Consider the following 16,617-nt stretch of genomic DNA (forward strand, 5'->3'; position numbering starts at 1 on the left):
GGAGCTGCTCCAGGTGGGGCATCTGCAGCCCACCTCCAGGACCACCAGCAGGGCCCAGCCCAGGACTGGCGTTGACCCTTCCATCGTACTCCCTACAACAGACCCCAGATCCACACATAGTCCTCATTTCCCTGCCTGACGCTTCTCCAGTCCCCCATGCCTCAGCCTCCATCCACCCAGTCCCCCAAAGGATGAGCTGGCACTGTGAGGTTTGTCAGTGTGGGACTAGTAGACCCTAGCCATGGCCACACTAGGGAAGAACTCACACCCCAGTCCTCATGCAGCCAGATGGGGAAGAAATCTCCACTCCACACTCCAGTAGGAAGAGCATGGGAGAAACATCCAGGTCTCTCTGATGGGTGTGCTTGGAATGAGGAGTCAAGGCTACCCAGCTCAGCCCCCTTTCCTCTATCCTGGCTCTGCCTACCACAGAGCAGGTACACTGGCTGATGGAGTAGGTGGTGAGCACGCATAGAGCCTTCCTACTCAGCTTATAAGTAACGCTCATCTCGCGGGTTGGCACCCATGATCACTATCAGTCTGCCACCTGCATCTTTCAAGTGGTTCAGACTCAGAAGGTAGAAAGAGGGGCCCCTAAAACCTGAGCCACCTGTGAGGCCCTGTCTAACCTCACCCCAGCCCCCCCACTATCTGACTTCACTTCCTATTGCTTACTCCTTGTTCCCATAACCACGGGGACCTTTGTCTGGTTCCTCAAAAACGCCAAGTTCATTCCCATCTCAGCATCTCTGCCTTTTTTATCTTCTGCAGCGCTTCCTAGGGCTGGCGCACCACAAATCTGATCTCTGTTCAGAGGCCCGCTCCACTAACCACACACCTCCATCACGTGGCCCTGGTTTATTGTCTTGGTTTCTGAAACTGTTCCATGGACGACTCACCTGTTTATCACTCTGTCCTCTTAGGTTTTGTCTGTCTGGTTCACGTCTATGAACTGGCACCTAGGACAGTGCCTGCAAAATGGCAGGGGCTTAGAAACATTTGTTGAATGAACTAAATGCTTTTTCAAAAAAAAAAAGTATTTTTATTTAATACCAAAATAATATATATTGTGGAAAACTTGAGAAATAGAAAATACAAAAAAATACAATTTAGAACCTTCATTAATATTTTAATCATGAAAGACGCGTCACACCTGCACTTTCTCTTGTCGCCTCCAGGCATGCAGGTATAGTTTAGTGGTGTGTAGGCGTGTGGATGCACATGTAGGCAGTCCTTCCAGGCTTCCTAAGGAGCACTGGCCTCTCAGGCCCCTAACTCCTAACCACACCCTTCTGCATCCATCCTGTTCCTGAGGACCGCCCTGAGAATGACCCTTTATTGAGCACCTTCTCAGGCTTGGTAAAGTTTAAGGCTTAGCAACATAACCATGAGGTAGCTATGGTCTTTCCTATTTCAAGATGTGGGGACCAGGCTGGCTGATGTAACAGAGGCCACACAACTGGCAAACAATTCCAACTGTCTGGTGGTGCCAAGGCCTCATTTCTCTCTACCGTTGGCCTCCAGGCCCCTCTAACCTAATTACCTGCCATCTGCAAGGTGCCGCTCAGAGGGCTTGGGGCACATTAAAGAAAATTGAGATGGGTCTCAGGGACAGCTGGTGAGTCACATCCACCAGTCCATAGACTCTTTGGGGCAGGCCCTGACAATGACCAGACAGTGGGGCAGGCCCTTACACAGGATCCTCTCTGCCTCCTGACCCTCCCACCCCAGGCCCTGCAGCTCAAGGACCCTAAGCTTAGGCATGGTGAGGCAGGAGGAGATTATTTCAGCTGGGGAAGGCATTTCTGGAGTGATGAGTGGGCCCAGCAGACACAGACTCTCCAGAGCTGGCATTCCCTCCAGGACTGACAGGCCAGGGGCAGAGAGGCCCCTGACAGTCAGCCGAATCTTCCGCACATCTCGGAGGTGGCGGCTGATGGCCAGGAGGGTGCTGTCAGCCGAAAGGGTACAACCCAGCACCTCCAGCCTCTGCAGGTAGCTCAGTTCCTGCAGGCTTGTATCCAGCCCAGTCTCAGTCACCCGGTAGGTGCCACCCAGCACCAGTGAGCGCAGGGCGCGGAAGCGTGTCAGGCCCTGCAGGTGCTCATCTCGAAAGGCAGGGACACGATCCAGCACAATGCACTCAAGCAGGGGCAGCACAGTGGGGTCCTGCCCCTTGAGAAGCCAGAGCATGGAAATCTCACAGCTGTGCAGCTCCAAGGTCCTCAGGGTGCAAGGCAGGCTGCTGATTGGCACCATGCTCAGATCGGCCACATGCAGGCAGAGTCGCTTCAGGTTGGGACACTTCTGACCCAGGGCCCTCATCAGGGCTGGGGACAACTGGGGAGCATGGGAGCCTGAGAACAGGTAGCCACCCAGCCGCAGGGAATGGAGTCGGGATGCCATGTACCGGCGAAGAAGGTGCCACATGACTTTAGGCCGCATCTATAAGAGGCAGAGAGAGGGGTGACTGGGTGAGAGACAGGGGCTGTTCCCAGGTCCCAGCCAGCCTGAGTCAGACAAGCCCCAGAAGGGTTCTGCTGCTCCCCTGAACTATCCTCCCACCCCCAGCCTCACCCGACCAGATACTTCCAGGGTTAACAAAACAATTTAACCCCCACCATTGTGACCTCTAGATCTGAACAAAAGCAATGAAGGAAAGAGAAGATCAAAACAGATCTCTCTTTAGCAACGGAATGGATTCTCATTATCTTCTAGAGCAGCGGTTCTCAACCTGTGGGTCACGACCCCGGTGGGGGTCGAACGACCAAAACACAGGGGTCGCCTAAAGCCATCGGAAAATACATACTGCATATATTACAGTTATGAAGTAGCCACCAAAATTATTTTTTGGTTTGGGGTCACAACATGAGGAACTGTACTGCGGGGTCACGGCATTAGAAAGGCTGAGAACCACTGTTCTAGAGTGAGTAAGAAAACAAAGCAACCAGTACTTTTACTCCTTTTTTAATGACTACCTTGGAAATAAGCAACATAAAATAAAACTGAAAAAGGCTAAAACTACTCAGGGTACATTAGCTCTAGGTTTAAAAAAAATCACAGCCTGGTAAAAGCAACAGCATTTACACATTTCATTGCACTACACATTTCATTGTGTGTGCATTTTACCTAAAAAATAAAAAGAGAAAACAAAACAACAAAATGCATAACAAATTCTGTTGACTATTTTTGACAGAGAAATCACACCTTCCTGGCCAAATTTAAACCTGCAAGATTGAGGGACAAACCTTTTTACATTTCAGAATATCAAATATGGGCCTGGTGGGTTGGCTCAGTGGTAGAGCATCGGCCTGGCATGTGAGTATCCCAGGTTCAATTCTCAAGGCACACAGGAGAAGCTCCCATCTGCTTCTCCACCCCTCCCCCTCTCGCTTCTCTCTCTCTCTCTCTCTCTCTCTCTCTCTCTCTCTCTCTCGTCTCCCCCCCTTCTGGAGCCACAGCTCAACTGGAGCAAGTTGGCCCCAAGCGCTGAGGATGGCTCCACGGCCTCCGCTTCAGGTGCTAAAAAATGGCTCCAGTTACAACAGAGCAAGGGCAGAGCATCGCCCCCTAGTGAGCTTGCCAGGGGTATCCCAGCCAGGGCACATGCGAGAGTGTCTCTGCCTCCCCTCCTAAAAAAAAAAAAAGAGAGAGAATATAAAATATTGGCCAGGATGTGCTGGAGAGCAGGCAGCTATCCAGGGTGGGCTTTGGTATTGGTCTGACTACTTTGAAATGCAATCTTATAGCTTTTATTAAACTTTAAAATGTAGATACCTACTGAACCTGTTTTGTTTAATATAGATGTTTTTGTATGCAGAGAATATCTCTAGAAGGATTTCAAAGAAAATGAGAGTATTTGCTACCTTTGGGGGAAAAACCCAGAGTGGACTTGGGACTACTGGGGGTGAGGGGAGACCTTCTTTTTCACCTTTTTTTTTTTTAAGATTTTATTTATTTATACAGAGAGCAGAGAGGTGGGGGAGCAAGAAGTATCAACTCTTAGTTGTTTCACTTTAGTTGTTCATTGATTGTTGTATGTGCCTTGACCCAGCAAGCCTAGGGGTTCAAACTTGGACCTCAGCATTCCAGGTTACCACTCTATCCACTGCACCACCACAGGCCAGGCCCTTTTCATCTTTTACTATTTTGCATATTGTGAATCCTGTGTACAATACATTATTTATTTTTTCAATAATTCTTTCATTTGTTTAAATGCACATATTGTCTGACCTAGTAATTCATCTTTTGGGGATTTTACCCTAGAAAAAAACAGCAAAAACTAGGGAAAAGCCTGACCAGTGGCGGCACAGTGGATAAAGCATCAACCTGGGATACTGAGGTCCTAGGTTTGAAACCCCAAAGTCGCCAGCTTGAGTCCAAGGTCACTAGCAGAGCAAGGAGTCACTGGCTCAGCTTGAGCCTCACCCTAACCCCCGTCAAGACACATATGAGAAGCAATCAATGAACAACTAAAGTGCCACAGCTAGAGTTGATGCTTCTCATCTCTTTCCCTTTCTGTCTCTCTCTCCCACTTTCTGTCTCTCTCTCTCTCACTAAAAAAAAAGGCTCTGGTCAGTTGTTCAATGGATAGAGTATCAACCTGAAGTATGACATCCCAAGTTCGATTCCCAGTCATGGCACACAGAAGAAGCAAACATCTGCTTCTCTCCCCTTCCCTCTCCCCATTCTCTCCCTCTTCTCCACAATCAGTGGCTCAATTGGTTCAAGTGTGGCCCTGGGCACTGAGGATAGCTTAGTTGGTCTAAGCATGTCAGCCTCAGGTGCTAAAAACAGCTCAGTACTCAAGCATGGGCCCTAGAGAGCATTGCTGGGTGTATTCTGGTTGGGGCACATGTGGGAATCTGCCTCATTATCTCCCCTACTCTTACCTAAAAAGAAAAAAAGGAAAAAAAAAGAATTAATGAAAAAAAAAGCTAGGGAAAAAAACACTAAATGTCCTTTGAAAATAGCCACATAGGCAGCAACTAAGAACAAAGTAGATGTAAAGATACTAATGCGTAACACCTTAAGATGTACAGGAAAGAGTGGCAAAATGATACCTGATATGTAAAAGAAAAGAACAATACTAATAATAGCTATCATTTATTGAGTACCTACTGTTTGCCAGGGGCAGGGCTGAGCACTGAACTAGAAAGCTCACACAGTACCTGGTTGTATAGCAGGTGTCTGAGAAAATGTCTTGGCCAGAATCTTGTCAGGAGGGAAAAAGCTAAGATTGAGGAGAGAGCAAAGACTGAACACAACCTAACTCCAAAAGCCAGTCTTGCTCTTGTAACCACTGTACTTTTCTTCTCTATATAGATGCAAGGGCATAAATGCATAAAAGATGGGATAGGCCTGACCTGTGGTGGCGCAGTGGATAAAGCGTCGACCTGGAAATGCTGAGCTCGCCGGTTCAAAACCCTGGGCTTTCCTGGTCAAGGCACATATGGGAGTTGATGCTTCCAGCTCCTCCCCACCTTCTCTCTCTGTCTCTCTCCTCTCTCTCTCTCCCTCTCTGTCTCTCTCTCTCTCCTTTTCTCTCTTCCCTCTAAAATGAATTAAAATAAAAATTAAAAAAAAAAAAAGATGGGATAGAATAGTGATTACTCTAGGGAAGGAAACTGTCAAATGCTTAGTTTCATCTGTGGTAATATTTCAACTTTTTTTTGTTTCTGTTTGTTTTATTTGCAATTTATTTTGCAATGTATTTTAAAAATAAAATGGATTGGTGGATGGAAAGAGGGATGGATGGATATATCAACAGGTAATAAAACAAATGTAGTTCAATATTCATGGTGGCGTAGCTTGGTGTTCTTTGTACTATTCTTCAACTTTTACATATGTTTGATATTTTTCACAAGATGGTGAATAAAATAATACAGAAAAAAATCATTTTTTAAAAGGCAATCTCTACAAAAATAATTTCTATACAGGACCACAACCTTGTGGACAGATAGGTTTCAGAATTCAGAATTAATATGGCATAGATACCATATATAATACCATCATTGCAGTCTAGGTCAGCACCTCATTATCAAGTTAATATTATTCAGTATAAAATAAGACTAAATGGCCTGAACAGGTGGTGGCGCAGTGGATAGTGTCAACCTGGGATGCTGAAAACCCAGGTTCGAAACTCTGAGGGAGGTTGACAGCTTGAGCACGAGGTCACTGGCTTGAGCCCAAAGGTCGGTGGCTTAAAGCCCAAAGTGGCTGGCTTGAGCCCAAAGGTCACTGGATTGAAGCCCAAGGTCGCTGGCTTGAGCTAGGGGTCACTGGCTCAGCTGGAGCCCCCTGTTCAAGGCATGTCTCAGAAAGCAATCTATGAACAACTAAATTACCGCAGCTACAAGTTGATGGTTTTTATCTCTCTCCCTTCCTGTCTGTCCCTCTGTCCTTCTCTCTCTCTCTCTCTCTCTCTCTCTCTCTCTCTCTCTCCCTAAAATAAAAAAATTTAAAAAATTTTTAAAAAGAAAGATTAAGTGGAATAAATAAAAGAATATTAATATCCTCACAACAGTTAAGATCAGGTTTTGGCACCAAATGAATTAGTGCCACGCTTACAAAACAAAACTTTCAGCTTTGCAAACTTTTTGATCTCGGAATTGCAGATGAAGAATTGAAGATGATAAAATATAAATAACCTGCCCTGGCAGGTGGCTCAGTGGTAGAGCGTCGGCCTGGTGTGCAGGAGTCCCAGGTTCGATTCCCGGCCAGGGCACACAGGAGAAGCGCCCATCTGTTTCTCCACCCCTCCCCCTCTCCTTCCTCTCTGTCTCTCTCTTCCCCACCCGCAGCCAGGGCTCCACTGGAGCAAAGTTGGCCCAGGCGCGCTGAGTATGGCTCTGTGGCCTCTGCCTCAGGCTCTAGAATGGCTCTGGTTGCAACAGAGCAACCCCCAGGTGGGCAAAGCATTGCCCCTGGTGGGCATGCCGGGTGGATCCCAGTCGGGCGCATGCGGGAGTCTGTCTGACTGCCTCCCCGTTTCCAACTTCAGGGGGGGGAAAAAAATTATATATATATAACCTTACCTCTCAGAACTGCACTTGTAGGTTTTAGCATAGCTTGTATCTGGATACAAGAAGACAGAAACAAGGACATTCTTGTGGAACAAGAACTTGCAGCATGGGTAACACCTGGGAGGTTGTCAGAATTCAGAATCTGGGGCCTATTCCAGACCACTGAATCATATCTTCATTTTATTGATTTTACAGAGAGAAGTTGCAGGAGGTGCTTCACTTTAGTTATTCATTGATTGCTTGTCATATGTGCCTTGACTGGGCAGGCCCAGGGTTTTGAACCAGTGACCTTAGTGCTACATGTCAACACACTATCCACTGTGCCACCAGACCAGGCAGATCTGCATTTTAATAAGATCCCCAGGTCATTCATTTGCACAGTAAAGTTTGAAACACTACTTTATAACACTGTAATAGTAAAGAGTTGGAAATAACCTAAACATACAACAGGAAAAAGATAAACAAATTTGCTATATTCATTTAACAGCAGTTAAAGAAATGAACTAGATTTATACACACCAACCAGAATAAATCTCAAAAGTGATTTGTGAATAAAGCTAGTTGTAGGTGGATATATAAGTAAAATAGCATTTAATTGTCTAAACAGTAAAATAGTATCATCTAAACTTTAGAAGTACAGCCTGACCTGTGGTGGCGCAGTGGATAAAGCGTCGACCTGGAAATGCTGAGGTCGCCAGTTCGAAACCCTGGGCTTGCCTGGTCAAGGCACATATGGGAGTTGATGCTTCCAGCTCCTCCCCACCTTCTCTCTCTCTCTCTCTCTCTCTCTCTCTCTCTCTCTCTCCTCTGTCTCTCTCTCCCCATTTCTCTCTCCTCTCTAAAAAATGAATAAAATTAAAAAAAAAAATAAAAAGTTCAAATTTAAAAAAAAAATAAAATAAAATAAAATAAACTTTAGAAGTACAATAATAATACTGCATATTGCTAATGGGCACATACATAGAAAGTGAATAAAAATGCCAGAGAGTCTGCCTGACCAGGCGGTGGCACAGTGGATAGAGCATCGGACTGGGACACAGAGGACCCAGGTTCGAAACCCCAAGCTCACCAGTTTGAGCAAGGTTCACCAGCTTGAGCCCAAGGTCACTGGCTTGAGCAAGGGGTTACTTGGTCTATTGTAGCCCCCGGCCAAGGCACATATGAGAAAGCAATCAAATGAGAAACTAAGGTGCCAAAATGAAGAATTGATCCTTCTCAGCTCTCTCCCTGCCCATCTATCTGTCCCTCTCTCTGCCTTTCTCTGTCTCTGTCACCAAAAAAAACAAAACAAAAATGCCAAAAGAAAGACTACAATTCGGCCCTGGCCGGTTGGCTCAGTGGTAGAGCGTCGGCCTGGCGTGCAGAAGTCCCGGATTCGATTCCCGGCCAGGGCACACAGGAGAGGCGCCCATCTGCTTCTCCATTCCTCCCCCTCTCCTTTCTCTCTGTCTCTCTCTTCCCCTCCCGCAGCTGAGGCTCCATTGGAGCAAAGATGGCCCGGGCGCTAGAGTGGCTCTGGTCGCAACAGAGCATCGCCTCCTAGTGGGCGTGCCGGGTGGATCCCGGTCGGGCGAATGCGGGAGTCTGTCTGTCTCTCCCCGTTTCTAGCTTCGGAAAAATACAAAAAAAAGAAAAAAGAAAAAAGAAATTCCTGAAAGTAAATGCATTCATTTAAAAAAAAAAAGACTACAATTCCATTTTATAATAGTAGTTACCTCTGAGGAGGTTTTCAAAAAGTGCAATAAATATATAAATGTTTATGCATACGTAAACATTTGTATGTGTTTCACACAATCTGCAGTAAATAAGGCAAAAAAAAACCCAGATTAAATCTAGGTGGTGAGTGCCTGTTTATCTGAAACTGTTAGGGTCTATAGACTTTTTTTAATTGATTGATTTTAGAGAAACAGGAAGGGAATGAGAAAGAGAGAGGCATTCATTTGTTGTTCTGCTTGGTTGTGCATTCATTGGTTGCTTTCCCCATGGGGGATGAACTCTCAACACTGGGTGTTTCAGGGGGATTCTCGAACAGACTGAGCAAACCGGCCAGGGCCTCTCTATACATTTCTGTATTTGAAATAGTTCATAATTAAAACAAAATAAATAAATAAAATGCAAATGGTAGGCCCTGGCCGGGTAGCTCAGTTGGTTAGAACGTTGTCCCGATAAGCCAAGGTTGCAGGTTCAATCCCCAGTCAGGACACATATAAGAATCAACCGATGAATGCATAAATAAGTGGAACAAATTGATGTTTCTCTCTCTCCCAAATCAATTTTTAAAAAAGTATGTGTGCATAATTAAAAGTTCTTTTAAAATAAATAAAATAAAGTAAAATAAAATGCAAATGGTTGAAAGTAGAAATGGTTCAGTTGCACTACTCAGGAAATTATTTCTGGAAATAAGTTGACTATGGAAAATTATTTCCCTATGAAAACTCATCAGTAAAAATAATCATAAATTATAATCTAACCAACCAGCATTTATGTATGTTGACTATGTATATTTCAGACACTACTCTAAACCCATTCCTTGCAAATCTCGGTTAACCCCATTTTGGAAATGGGGAAACCGAGGCCGGGAGCTCTCTCTCTCAGTGGCGCAGGTAAGCGACACGGCCGGGACGCTCCCTGAACAGCCTTGGCTCGAAATCCAGTGTGGGAGGGCTGGTCCTTGAGGTCCGGCCACCAGAACGCGGCCCAGGCTCGCCCGACCTACCCCAGTTACCGTATAGAGCGTCAGGTCGACGTGTCGCCACAGCCACCGGTCGTCCACCAGCCTCTTCCAACGGTGACACACTCTGAGGAAGGAAACCGCGGTTAGAACAAATCCTACCCTGCATGACTCTTCGTCCCCCACTCCCAACTGCGGGGCAAGGCCGCACCTGGAAAGGCGAATCCGGTCGCGGACCGGGAGGTAAGAGAAAATCTCCAGCATGACCGAGTCCGGCAGGTCCGAAAAAGTCGCCATGATCCCGCTGACACGCATTTCCACTTCTGGCTAAAGGAACTTGGGAGACTGGTCTAAGGAGCTCCGCAGGAGGCGGGAGCAGAGGTGGTGCCGGCAGGGAGGTGGCCACCGCCTCACGGCAGCCGGCGGGAGCTTCAGCTTTCCTTCTGAGGGAGTGTGATGCGGCGCTGCGGGTCTGAGGGGTCTGGGGAGACGCGCAGCGGATGGGGCTTCGAAACAGAATTAAGCTAGGAAAGCGTGCCTGGGGCGGTGACAACATCAGGAGCGTGGTTAAGGGCGGGGGATGTGATTCGCGGTCGGGGCTAGAGGCGGTGACAATACTCGGAGGCGGGGCTAGTGACGAGAACGAAGACTCGTAGACGTAGCTAGGGCAGTGACAAAGGCCGGGCGGGGTTTGGGAGGGGCCACAAGCGGAAGACTTGGAAGAGAGTGAGACTTCTTTTTAATACTTAATAATGCCTTTTTTTTTTTTGGTGAGAGGGACAGATGAACAGGAAGGGAGAGAGATGAGAAGCATCAAATCTTTGGTGCAGCACTTTAGTTATTGATTGCTTTCTCATATGTGGCTTGACGCTACAGCAGAGCAAGTGACGCATTGCTCAAGTCAGCGACTTTTGGGATCATATTCATAATCCCATGCTCAAACTAGCAATCCCATGCTCAAAAGAGCACACAACGTCCATTCTAAGTGCTGGTACCCAGGCCAGGATCAGACAGGTCCGTCGCTAATTCACTTTAGTCGGCACCCCAGGTGTCCCAAGGGGGCAGAAGCATTAGCCTGAGAGGAGGCCTAGCCCTGAATGAAAGTAGGGGGCTAGACCCGATGACTGCTGGACTCGACCCGGCTTCCCTTAGCCCCCTAGTTGCAGTAAGAGGCTTCGTCGCAGAAACGACAGGTCACCTCCTCCTTCCCGATGTCACTCGAGCCCCTCTAGAGTCCCACCAACTGGCAGTGAATGGGACCTCAACCAACGAGCTGGGCTTTGGCCCCTGACCTCTAAATCTTTTCCACGCCCCTATCTCCGCCCTCCACGGGCCAGGACCACCACTCGGCCCTATACACGCACTGCCAAGTGTCTCCCTGCCCAGTCCGGGGACCCCAAAGCCGCGCCTGGGGACCGTAAGACCAGGTCTGTAGTTGGAGCGTAAAGAACGCCGCCAGGTATTAACCGGAACCTGAGGGGGGCGGTGCTCCAGCCGCGCACTTCCGCTTCCGGCTCTCAGTGTCGGCCCTGGCTTTGGCTTTGGCTTTGCTCTACAGCGACGAGGTTGTGGCATCGGCAGGTTCTGGGCGATTCAAGGTGAGGGGGCCAAGTGGAGTGGTCTGCAGCCGAAAAAAGCTGGAAGGACCCGGCCATTGCCGGTTCGCGGGCCTGCGAGAGGCGACCTAAAGAGGGGGAAGCGCGGCTGTCTGGGGTCTGCAGGCCTGGGACAAGGACTTGGGCCTGGAGGACTTGGGTCTGGGGGGGTTGAGAAATGAACGTAAGTCTACCGGAGGTCTTGGGGCCTGGGAGACCCTTGACGTCCTAACCGCGCTGCCTCCCACCCCACTCCCTGTGTAGCTCCAGACAGGATGATCGAGGTTGTTTGCAACGACCGTCTGGGGAAGAAGGTCCGCGTGAAGTGCAAGTATCCACCAGTGGGGAGAGGCAGTGGGTCGTGGGGATGTTTGGCATGAGACAACTCCGTCCATGTTGTAGAGGGGGCGGATGTGGTCCTGACAAAGGGAGTTCAGCACTGCAATGTCCCCTTCTGCGTTCTACCACCCCGTACCATTTTTCTTAACTCCTATGCGCCCAGCACCGATGACACCATCGGGGACCTTAAGAAGCTGATAGCAGCCCAGACGGGTACCCGCTGGAACAAGATAGTACTGAAGAAGTGGTGAGTGCAGTGACAGAGCTGGGGGTTGGGTTAGGGAAATGCTGCGGACAGTCCCTTTGCTTGGGCAGGGCTTCCTCAGCCTGCCTCCAGGGTGTAGAGTCACCTTAGGCTTCTGTCTGAAAGTTTCTATTCCATAGGTACACGATTTTTAAGGACCACGTTTCTCTGGGGGACTGTATCCTTTGTATGGTTTCTTGAGGAAGGTCCTGGTTCTCTGTTCAATACTGAATCTATCTGAGATTATACACATAAGATGTTTAACTTAGTATGTAGCATATGGTAAGCATTTAAAAATGGGAGTCTTGTAATTATTTTGTTGGGGAGGAAGGTGGTTGGTTGACTAGTGCAATATTTTCAGGCTTAGAAGACATTTTAAGGTATATATATTTTATTATATGTGCTGCCAAAGTGAGCACTAGGTCAAAATATTACTAATTAATGAGCTCCACCTGGTGTGGACGGAGGTCAGGGTGGAGTGAGACTCGGTCATGTCTGCTGTGCAAAAGGAGCATGACCTTTTTTATAGTTTGGATTCATTACAAATCAAACCGACCCAGTCCCAAGTGGCTTCCTTAGCTCTGAGCAGAGCACTCAGGCCACCCTGCCCTAGCTGAGAGAGATAAAAGGGTGGGGACCCAGCCCATAGGAAGGATTCCTTAACACCTTTACTTCAGATGAAATCCACGATGGGATGAACCTGGAGCTTTATTACCAATAGAGCAGAATTCCTTCCCCACACCCTGCCCTCCCTTCCCCTCTTTTCCCACCTTCACCCCTCACACTGGTATGGATGCTTGTTTTTAAAAAGTCATGTTAATAAAAACTTAGAAGCAGCTTCTCTGTTGTCATCTTTGAATGAAGGCTGTCTAATGAGGGGAGGCTGATATCTTGTTGTCACTATGCTCTCAGTGCCCAGTTACTCAATAAGAGCTCAAGATTGCCTGACCAGGCAGTGGCGCAGTGGATAGAGCGTGGGACTGGGATGCAGAGGACCCAGGTTTGAGACCCCGAAGTCGCCAGCTTGAGCGGGGGCATATCTGGCTTGAGCAAAAAGCTCACCAGCTTGGACCCAAGGTCACTGGCTCGAGCAAGGGGTTACTTGGCCTGCTGAAGGCCCATGGTCAAGGCACATAGGAGAAAGCAATCAATGAACAACTAAGGTGTCGCAACGAAAAACTGATGATTGATGCTTCTCATCTCTCTCTGTTCCTGTCTGTCTATCCCTCTCTCTGAATCTCTCTCTGTCTCTGTAAAAAAAGAAAAAGAGCTGAAGATTAACTGGATCAGTGAGGGAAAACTAAGCCAGTAGACTGGGAGCCTTCTGGAAGCCCAGAGGTCTGGGCCTTGCCATGGGTTTATGAAGGGCAAGAGATACTGAGATTACTGTCATCCTAACAGTAATCATAACAGACTAAGGAGCCTCTGGGTAGGGACAGTAGATGTAGTAGTTAGGAATACAGGTTCTGGATTCAGACAGACTATGGGTGGAATCCAGCTCTGATACCAAGTGACCCTGGGCAAATTACTTAATCTCACTAAGGCTTCATTTCCTTTTCCAAACTGGAACTGATAGTATTCACTTCATTGTCATGTTGTAAACTGCATATGATATAAAACAGTTAAGCATCTACAGTACCTAGTGCTTCTGAAATCCTAGTGGACAGCAGGACAGTGTGGCAAAGGCTGAATTTTGACATCATTAGTAGTGGGATTTGGGGAAGTCAGCTTTTTTGCTCCTCAATTTCATCCCTTATAATGGGGTACCATTATGATACCCACATTTCAATGAGATAATACAGTTAAAACAGCAGGATGTCTGCTACATAGTGTTATTAGCTGTCTCCAGCCACCTTCTCCCAGGTGTGAATAGACAAGACAACAAACACCTCAACTCTGTGCCCCTACCCACAAATCCTGGGGTCGACCTTGGCACTATCCTTTCCCAGAGCTATATTCTGAAGGCCTTCTCAAGAGCTTCATGCAGAAGCTTGCTCCATTCTTTTTCTCCTCTCTTGTATTGACCTGCCCTGTCCTCCTTAGTCCCTAATCACAGTGCAGTCTAGCTCCCTGTGCCTCCTCTTCCCTCCAAGCTCCTTCCTTCCAGCCTCTGCCTTCCCTTCATCACTAAGCTGCCTGGGATGCTGCCAGCCTATAGTGCATTAAGAATGGTTTTTATTTGGTCTCCCATTAGTCACCTCTCTACCTGCTTCTTAGCCCCCCCCTACCCCTAAGACATGTCTATTTCCTGGTACCCTTCTTCTTCCTACACTTAAAGCTCAATCTCCCCCTCCACCTGGCTGTTCAAAAACCAAAGAAATTCTTTAAAACTACACAACAGCCTTTTATTAACCAATGTCACCCCCATAAATTTTAAAAATATATATTAAAAGAAATTAACAAATAGAAGACCTGAAGTAAAACAAAAATAATAAATAAACTACATGACAGCCTTGACAAGGTAATTCCTTTTGATTTCAAGTCAGCATAGAAAAGTATACACCAAAAGGAAAATCTTCCTCACCCCATTCTCTCTCCTGACGTCAGGACTTTCTCAACACATTTGTATAAACTTCAGTTTTATTTTTTAAATTAATTTTAATGGGGTGACATTGATAAATCAGGGTACATATGTTCAGAGAAAACATCTCTAGGTTATTTTCACATTTGATTATGCTGCATTCCCATCACCCAAAGTCCAATTGTCTTCCATCACCTTCTAACTGGTTTTCTTTGTGCCCCTCCCCTCCCCCAACCCCGTAACCCCCACACTCTTATCCATGTCTCTGAGTTTCATTTTTATGTCCCACCTCTGTATGGAATCATATAGTTCTTGGTTTTTTCTGATTTACTTATTTTGCTCAGTATAATGTTATCAAGGTCCATCCATGTTATTGTAAATGATCCGATGTCATCATTTCTTATGGCTGAGTAGTATTCCATAATATATATGTACCAAGGCTATTTAATCCACTCGTCCACTGACGGACACTTGGGCTGTTTCCAGATCTTCGCTATTGTGAACAATGCTGCCACAAACATGGGGGTGCATTTCTTTTCAAACAGTGCTATGGTGTTCTTGGGGTATATTCCTAAAAGTGGTATAGCTGGGTCAAAAGGCAGTTCGATTTTTAATTTTTTGAGGAATTTCCATACTGTTTTCCACAGTGGCTGCACCAGTCTGCATTCCCACCAGCAGTGCAGGAGGGTTCCCTTTTCTCCACATCCTCACCAGCACTTATTCTGTGTTGTTTTCTTGATGAGCGCCATTCTGGCTGGTGTGAGATGATATAAGTTCTTTATAAATTTTGGTTATTAACCCCTTATCAGACGTATTGTCAAATATATTCTCCCATTGTGTAGCTTGTTTTTTTATTCAGTTCTTATTGTTTTTAGCTGTGCAAAAGCTTTTTAGTTTGATATAGTCCCATTTGTTTATCCTGTCTTTTATTTCACTTGCCCATGGAGATAAATCGGCAAATATATTGCTGCGAGAAATGTCAGAGAGCTTACTGCCTATGTTTTCTTCTAAGATGCTTATGGTTTTATGGCTTACATTTAAGTCTTTTATCCATTTTGAGTTTATTTTTGTGAATGGTGTAAGTTGGTGGTCTAGTTTCATTTTTTTGCAGGTAGCTGTCCAATTTTCCCAACACCATTTGTTGAAGACGCTGTCTTTACTCCAATGTATGCTCTTACCTCCTTTGTCAAATATCAGTTGTACATAAAAGTGTGGGTTTATTTCTGTGTTCTCAGTTCTGTTCCATTGATCTATATGCCTGTTCTTATGCCAGTACCAGGTTGTTTTGAGTACAATGGCCTTGTAGTATAACTTGATATCTGGAAGTGTGATACCTCCCACTTTATTCTTCCTTTTCAAGATTGCTGAGGCTATTCGTGTTCGCTTTTGGTTCCATATAAATTTTTGGAATATGTGTTCTATATCTTTGAAGTAAGTCATTGGTATTTTAATTGGTATTGCATTGAATTTATAAATTGCTTTAGGTAAAATAGACATTTTAATGATGTTTATTCTTCCTAACCATGAGCACGGTATATGCTTTCACTTGTTTGTATTATATCTTCCCTGATTTCTTTTATCAATGTTTTATAATTTTCCGAGTACAAGTCTTTAATCTCCCTGGTTAAATTTATTCCTAGGTACTTTATTTTTTTGGTTGCAGTGGTGAAGGGGATTGCTTCCTTAATTTCTCTTTCTGACAGTTCATTGTTAGTATATAAAAATGCCTCTGATTTCTGAGTATTAATTTTATATCCTGCCACCTTGCAGAATTCATTCATCAGATCCAGTAGTTTTTTGACTGAGACTTTAAAGAAAGATTATTATGCTAATACATACTTGTGAAAAAATCAAAATGTCATTTAAGTTGCTCATTTCTTCCTTCACCTGTATCACCAGTGGTAGTTATTAACATATTTGATTGAATCCAGAAATTTTCTGCAATATAAACATAGTTTTTACACAGAGTTAATTGTACATATTCTAACTCTGATACTCTTAAGCAGCTTGCTTTTTGTGATTTTTTTAATGCTTCGATATCTTTCTGTAAGTAATATCATTATTTTATGTAATTTTGTTGATTTTTTTGTTATGCTTTCTACATACTATACTGTAATTGCTATGCTGTGCATACTCTGACTTCCTTTTTTCTACCCAGAAAATACACCCTTACTATGGATGGACCAGGCACTCTTTTGAGTGCTTTGTAAAAATTAACTCAT

General features: G+C 45.7%; 2 protein-coding genes across 8 annotated transcripts; one reads left to right on the plus strand and one right to left on the minus strand.

Annotated features, from left to right (window-relative positions):
* Nucleotides 1-1,077: 1,077 nt before the first annotated feature.
* Nucleotides 1,078-10,223, minus strand: FBXL12 (F-box and leucine rich repeat protein 12). Of its 7 annotated transcripts, none has more exons than XM_066253338.1 (3): nucleotides 9,908-10,223; nucleotides 9,751-9,823; nucleotides 1,078-2,445 (listed from the first exon to the last, which is right to left on the minus strand). In XM_066253338.1, the coding sequence occupies exons 1-3, from the start codon at nucleotides 10,009-10,011 to the stop codon at nucleotides 1,624-1,626; spliced, it is 999 nt and encodes a 332-aa protein (XP_066109435.1). In that variant the 5' UTR covers nucleotides 10,012-10,223; the 3' UTR covers nucleotides 1,078-1,623. The 7 variants fall into 7 exon arrangements, with proteins under 7 accessions (XP_066109435.1, XP_066109434.1, XP_066109429.1 ...); XM_066253337.1 differs by having other exon boundaries at nucleotides 9,742-9,823; XM_066253332.1 differs by lacking the exon at nucleotides 9,751-9,823 and having other exon boundaries at nucleotides 9,859-10,223.
* A 927-nt stretch (nucleotides 10,224-11,150) lies between these two features.
* Nucleotides 11,151-12,712, plus strand: UBL5 (ubiquitin like 5). The gene is made up of 5 exons (XM_066253339.1): nucleotides 11,151-11,294; nucleotides 11,556-11,622; nucleotides 11,794-11,877; nucleotides 12,015-12,052; nucleotides 12,552-12,712. Exons 2-5 carry the CDS (start codon nucleotides 11,567-11,569, stop codon nucleotides 12,593-12,595), a joined length of 222 nt encoding a protein of 73 aa, XP_066109436.1. The 5' UTR covers nucleotides 11,151-11,294; nucleotides 11,556-11,566; the 3' UTR covers nucleotides 12,596-12,712.
* The last annotated feature ends 3,905 nt before the right edge of the window (nucleotides 12,713-16,617 follow it).

The sequence above is a fragment of the Saccopteryx bilineata genome, chromosome 1 (assembly GCF_036850765.1).
Source record: "Saccopteryx bilineata isolate mSacBil1 chromosome 1, mSacBil1_pri_phased_curated, whole genome shotgun sequence".
NCBI lineage: Eukaryota > Metazoa > Chordata > Mammalia > Chiroptera > Emballonuridae > Saccopteryx > Saccopteryx bilineata.

Coding starts and splice junctions, on each gene's coding strand:
- FBXL12 (XM_066253335.1), bottom strand. CDS start 10,011: ATGCGTGTCAGCGGGATCATGGCGACTTTTTCGGACCTGCCGGACTCG. Junction 2,446..9,741: donor CGCTCTATACGGTAACTGGG/GTAGGTCGGGCG, acceptor TGCCTCTTATAG/ATGCGGCCTAAAGTCATGTG.
- UBL5 (XM_066253339.1), top strand. CDS start 11,567: ATGATCGAGGTTGTTTGCAACGACCGTCTGGGGAAGAAGGTCCGCGTG. Junction 11,623..11,793: donor AAGGTCCGCGTGAAGTGCAA/GTATCCACCAGT, acceptor CTATGCGCCCAG/CACCGATGACACCATCGGGG. Junction 12,053..12,551: donor CCACGTTTCTCTGGGGGACT/GTATCCTTTGTA, acceptor CCTTTACTTCAG/ATGAAATCCACGATGGGATG.